The 6635-nt window shown below is 35.0% G+C and overlaps 1 protein-coding gene across 10 annotated transcripts in view; it reads right to left on the bottom strand.

The window, feature by feature from the left end:
* Positions 1 to 247: 247 nt before the first annotated feature.
* LOC126825586 (helicase domino) overlaps positions 248 to 6635 on the bottom strand; it is a 49606-nt gene continuing 43218 nt past the window's right edge. For 6 of the 10 annotated variants that reach the window (XM_056101561.1, XM_056101562.1, XM_056101563.1 and 3 more), the window contains 8 exons: positions 6370 to 6537; positions 5901 to 6069; positions 5363 to 5502; positions 5113 to 5196; positions 4256 to 4405; positions 3512 to 3668; positions 2580 to 2666; positions 248 to 1563 (listed from right to left, as the gene is read on the bottom strand). In XM_056101561.1, the coding sequence (XP_055957536.1) occupies positions 839 to 1563; positions 2580 to 2666; positions 3512 to 3668; positions 4256 to 4405; positions 5113 to 5196; positions 5363 to 5502; positions 5901 to 6069; positions 6370 to 6537 (1680 nt within the window). In that variant the 3' untranslated portion in view covers positions 248 to 838. The remainder of the gene's footprint in view (positions 1564 to 2579; positions 2667 to 3511; positions 3669 to 4255; positions 4406 to 5112; positions 5197 to 5362; positions 5503 to 5900; positions 6070 to 6369; positions 6538 to 6635) is intronic. The other 4 variants (XM_056101564.1, XM_056101565.1, XM_056101567.1 and 1 more) reach the window with 4 other exon arrangements.

The raw sequence follows: 6635 nt of genomic DNA, 5'->3' as shown, positions 1-6635 counted from the left end.
ACGGAGGAATGCACAGGATTTTTCTATTTTTCTCGTGTCCCTTATCTAGTGACAGCCAATTCTATTTTTGAATTGTGAGATACCCTCCCATATAATAACTTTTCAACTTCAACGGAATTATCAGTGAAATGAAATTCGATTGTTTGTTACCGCTCGTTACTTCAGTCTGTTATATAGAAAGACAACTCGTGTTTGTCATGTTTGACATCACTTCCCGTTTCTTCACGGGCTTGTTTCTCAGCTATCGTAGCAATGATCTCTGTGTTAAATTATATTTGGGATGTATTTAACGAGCTCTATCACATATTTTAAAATGACTAACACCAATATTGTCCTTTAAGTTCCGATTGATTTATCAACTGTAAAATGTCTGAACAATTATGAGGATTTGTTAGTAAATAGACTTAAAAACATGCATCATTCTAAATAAACAAATTTTATGAAATGAAATGGGGGTTTAACGTCCTACTGTTCTGCTCTGACTGGGCTTATGAAGACGGGTACTCAATACTCTCTATCCCTTGATTTGTGATAATGGGGTTAATGACTGGCAATAATCTGACAATAAAGTATCAATGAACTAAACAAGCAAACCATGCATGTACATTATGTTTTATTGTCATGATTCTACTCACACCAAATGCATTTGTGGGAATGACAGATCCTGATTCTGTGTTATATTCAATGTAATTTCGCCAATCGGAAAGTTGACTGATAACCTGCCATCCCATTAGCATTGAATTAGTGAGAGTAGCAGCAGGCACAGCACAACAGTTTAACTTGTGTATAGGTAGCTTAAGACAGTTATTATGATAATATAAATTAAGTATCACATATTTTATGATTTAGGATTATTTCTAGTTCTCATGCCATATTGTTTAACTGGCTGTTGTTGTTGATTGACTTGAGATTGACTTGTTACTATGGTAGTTACGGCTGCCGGTTGTGGTACAGATTGAGCACCCACAGCAGACTGTAAAGAAGGTGAAGCTACAGATATGTGAGTATCAGGAACTGTGTGTTGTATCTGAACTGTCGTTGCTGGAGATGGTACTTGTGTAACATTAGCAGCCTGCTGAATTCCTACTTGTATCTGCTGCATGGTTGGTGTCGTTTGAACATGAATTGGCTGAGAGACTAAACTCTGTGTTAAAGCTGCAGATTTAACTTGTGTTACGTTCACACTACTTGGAACAGTTCGAACCTGCATAGTAGCAGATGGTGGTACCGAGGTTTTAATTAAAGACGGTGTAACCTGTGACGTGGAGACGTTAATAGCTTGAATCTGAGCAGCTGAAACTGGTACTTGCGTAACAGTTATAGGAGAAGCGGACACTGTTAGGGGTTGCGACGGCGCCGATGTTGTTGCGATACTAACTTTAGTTATCATCTGAGTTTGTTGACCAGTAGAGGAGACTGGTATCATAGTTTGAGGTATAATATGAGATATCGAACCACCTTGATGTTTAACTAAATGTTGTAATATCTGCTGTCCGCTAATATGTTGTCCAAGTTTATGAGAAGTGTTCATTAGGAGAGGAATCTGAGCTTTCTGTAGTTGAGCTGAAAATAAATACATGAATATTAAAGACTTTGAATAAAGTTGAAATTCTGTGGCACAAGACGTCCTACCAATACCGACTAGAAAGAATTGCCTTGCTTCAGGTCAGTCTTATTGCATTTTCAGTATACCCAGAGGTATCGTTCCATTCTACTCCACTATTCCACTAACCCCTGGATCCATTCAAGGGGTATTCATGAATTCAAATTATCTGCCCTTGATGATTTCATTGGCCACGTAGGTTGTTTCTACAAACCAATCAAACAACCGGTGCCATGCAAGATAAGTCCACATTTTGTAAGAGATAGACAGAGAACGAGCAAAAAAAAAAACTGATTTTTTTTGTATAATCAGGAGCAATAATCCAGGAAGTTATGGCCCGATATGCGCGAATATCGAAAGGAACCAAGATCTTTTGATATAAACTTAAATTTATAGTTTCATCAAAATCGGATCCAAATTGTGACCTATAGAGGTTCAACAACCTTGATGTACCATATTTTACACTACTTGTGTATGAGGAGCGTTCATTTTGTCAGACAGTTTTGGCCCAATTTTTACGAAATTCAAACTCAACTATCATCAGGGTGTAATGGTGATATATTGGAAGTTTTTTTTAAATCGGATAAAAATTGTAACCTCTAGAGCGACCACAAGCTAAAATGTGCTTTTTCTTAAAATCAGGGGCCATTATCCTCGAAAGGAACCAAAATCCGATAAAAATTGTGACCCGTAGAGGGTCCACTAACAAATTGTGGACGCATGTCTGGATGGACAGGGCCGACGACAATATACGTCCACATGGGTGTATACAAATTGAACGAAAATGGCATGATAACTCTTCAATTTGTCATAAAATATTTCTGAGGTTTTTTCCTTTGACCAAATCGACAATTCCTGCAAACATGAGAAAACATTTGTCAAGTTGCAGGTGATGATAATATACCTCCACTTTTAATGTGGGTGGATAAAAAATAAACAATTGGAGCCAATAATTGTGTAATTAATGAAGACTTACTAGTTCCTTTTTGTGGATGTTGTTGAAGCGTTCTCTTCTGTGTTAGAATCATTTTTTGTTGTGCATTAAAAGGAGCCGCACGGGTAGCTGTAATTAACAACAAAGTATTCATGCACAATCTTTACACTAGTATCCAATTAAATAAAACTTCAAGATTACGAAATTCAAATATAGGCAGCAATACACTGACATCCTTTCCATATTGGCATCAATGACAAACACAATTTTCAATAGCTTAAAGGACATGGTTTCCAGTTGTCAGTGGTGCAGGACTGAGGGCCTGACTAGGAACCGTGTCTAGTCATTAGGATGGTATGAAAAACTGAGGTTGTGTGTGCACATTAAAGAATCCATGACAGTTGGAATTTGAAATATGAGTGCTTGTATGTTGTTTGTTCATCTTCATTAGCCATGTCGGTTCAGAAAAGTAGGACGCTAAAGCCCATTTCTTTTCATTTCTATAGCTTAAAGGAATACTACCTTATGTTTGTGATAACAAATGTATTAATCTAAATCTGATATTTGTCGACATTTTATCCACATTTAGATCAAAGCCAAATCCCCAAGTCTGATTTCGGAATGTGTTTCTGGTTGATTATTATTAATGTATGATTTATATAGAGCTTCAATACACAAGTGTTTCTAAGCGCATTAACAACAAAACAGTTCAAAAACATTTTTGAAATTAATGTTTTTAAGTCAGTCTTAAAAGCTCTAGATGGAAGAGGACACTCGAAAAATTTTTGGAACCTATAAGAAATATAATGTACGTAAATATTGCCCTGGATAACCAAGCAAATTACTGACTGAATTAGTGTAACATTTATACCAATAACCCAAATTTACATGGTATGGAGATATACGAAATCAAGTAGAAAAACCTGGCACTTTTAAACAAACTCAATAAAGTATTTAAAAGATTTGTAACTTACTAAGAATGTGTTTTTGCTGTCCTACATTCACACTGATATTAACTGGACTAGACTGTGAAGTTGATTTAACAAGTGTTACTACAGGAGTCTGGGATGTTCCTGGTGTAACACCAACTTGTTGAACCTGAGCCTGAGCTATTATCTGGGCTGTAGGAATCTATTCAATAAATAAACAATAATATATATTACAAATACAATAAATAAACAATGATATATATTACAAGTCAAAGTGAGGCTGATGTCCCCCGCCGAAATCCCAAAATAAATAGATGACACATATTTAATTGCATATTTATCTCTTTCAAAATTATCGAGCAATCAAACTGATTATCAACTACACACTAAGTTTCATCACTCTCCATGAGTTAGAATCAAAGTTATCTTGTCCTAAAGCATTGATCAATGAAGTTGCTTGTCTCTGCTTAGCTTTCGTGGGAAATGTTAATCATTGAACTCTCTCAAGACATTAACCACAACATCTATACCTCAATTAAAAGCAGAGTTGTCATGTTCAAAAGTCTTATTCAATCAAATTGCTTAAATACACATTTAAACTTAAATGTGTATATTTACATAACAGTCTTTACATTATAATTGTGACTTTTTAAATATATGTACAATTTGGCATGCTGTGCCATATATGGTGGAAACCAGTGAAAAGCAATCCTAACCCAGAAAATTTGTAGAGATCCGTTACATGCCAAAAAATCACTTTATATAAGATATCTTAATGATTAATCATACCTGAGTTGTGGTACCTTGCACAGTTATCTGCCCCTGACTTCCCACAGTACCCTGTGCTTTCTGTTGTAGTAATCTCTGCTGCTGCTGTTGTTGCTGTTGACGTTGTATCTGTTTAATTTGATCAGAATTAATCAAACCTGGTTTCTGGCCCTACAAACAGTAATAATACAACATCAGTGACTAAAATACAAGAATATGCAACAACAAAAACGTTTCTACCTTGGGTAGTCCTAAAATTCAGACTGACAGAAATTGTCCTGAGTTGTTTTATTAGGTGTGTAAGTTAAAAAGGTCAACATGAGAAATTTCTATTTTTAAAGCTTCTGATTGTCATTTGTATCTGTCAGACAATATCTAATTCTGCAAGACTTAATCCACATTAAATTGTACTCAAACTGATATTAACATTTTCCAAAACAAAAATCGAACTATCAACAGTAGATAATCTCCTGTCCTGGATTCAAACAAACTCAAGATAGGCCCAACAAAAGATTTTAATGAAGATTATAAGTAGAACTGGCTTTTGACCACATCCCATTTATACTGTCTGCAAATGATAATGATATTCACCAATTTTCAATCCTTATTTTTGTGAAAACCAAATAGAACCATTATTGGGCTGATATTCCTTTTAGAGATTCAATCTTCACAATATTCCAGTTTACAAGGAATTGTAAGTCCTCAAAATGATAATAGTTTCTGAGCTATAGACATATATGGGTCCTTGTGGGGTTTATTGGTAGTAAATAGTTTAAATATCAATCCCAGGACTTCCCTCAAACAATAATTGAATATCTATTTGGTATGTCCAATAAAGTTATTAAAAAAGATAGAAAGCAATCAGAAACAATTCATACTTGTACCATTTGTAGAGTTGTAATGACCTTTTGTCCTGGTAATGGTGTTGGCAGACGCTTTATTGGTTGTCGTATTTGGTCGGTCTGAATGGAAACAAAACAGAAAGTGTTAAATATTACCCCACTTTTAGTTTGCTAAGGAAGTAGACATCTACAAAATATATTAGCTCTCCTATTTTATAGTCAGAACATCTAGAATTACTCATCCCCAAATAACCGCCCTCATGATCTAATATATTAAAATACATACACTTACTGCAAGGCTGTACTTCTGCTGGCGTAATTGGGGTGTCTGTTGTCTAACTATAGATTGTTGACGTAGCATATTTATCTGCTGGGGTGACAGGTTTTTAGCAATCGCTAACTGTTGTTGTACTGTAGTAGGCAGACCTACAAAATATAACAGACAAAACATGTACGGAAATTAAAATCATACAAATATGACCCACAACCATCTCACTTCTAGGACATTACGTCCAACATTTTTCAAATACTGCTGGATTACAGTGAAAATAAAAAAGAACTACAGCTTTTAATCAGATCATATTCCATAAACAAATTGAAATACTGTATTCTAGAAGAGTCAACTGCTACTGCAGACGATGACCGAGAGGGGTGACGATAATATACGATCACATATAAATGTAGGCATATAAAATAAAACCAACAGTATAAATCAAAACTCGGTTGTAATAGGTAAAGTATGGAAAATGGGATTAGTCCAATGTACAAGGAACCGAACCAAAACAAGTACCGAAACACTGGTAATGGTATAAATGAAGCCATACCTGTAAATGTTGCAATACGCTGTGGTGTTAGTGTAGTGGTAGCACCAGTTTGTAGTGTAGCTCGTGTCTGACCTGTTACCTGTGCTGTCTGGGGTGTAGCGATGGCTGTTAATTCTATCGGAGTGCCTGCTGGTCTAGCTGCTCGGACATTCTGGGTACTTGTTACAGCCTAAAACAAACCAAAAATGTCATATGAAAAAGCTGTATTTTTATTACTTTATTCATCAAAGACACTTAAAGAAGACAGTGTAAATCAATAGAAAGCAATGAAAACTTTAATTGACCATAACTTAAGAATTTTAATAATACTTTTAATTGTGTATGGTCTTCATGCATAATTATTTTGTTATTTTTTAGGTTTCCAAAAAATTGTTTATAAATTCTTATGATGATATTAGTTTTAAGCCAAGAACTCGTACTCTTAAAACATGGATCAGAACAGGTTATCGCAGGAGATAAATTAACTTACTATAGAGGTAGGTTGAGAAACAGTTACAGCACGACTGATAGTTTTATTAATAGTAGCAAAGTTGGATGTTATAGGAGTGTTGACTATAATATTTCCTGTACCACTAATAGTACGAGCTATAGATACAGCCGTCACATTCTGTCCTAACTTCTGTACAGCTCCAGATTGCTACAAAATAATCAATAAATAATACAGTGATCACAGAAAATGTTACTCTTATCAGAAAAAATTTAATTTTATGATTATCCAAAGTTTACTTTATACAA

This window comes from Patella vulgata, chromosome 6, assembly GCF_932274485.2.
Source record: "Patella vulgata chromosome 6, xgPatVulg1.2, whole genome shotgun sequence".
NCBI classification, from domain to species: domain Eukaryota; kingdom Metazoa; phylum Mollusca; class Gastropoda; family Patellidae; genus Patella; species Patella vulgata.
This window is presented reverse-complemented; position numbering and strand designations above follow the sequence as displayed.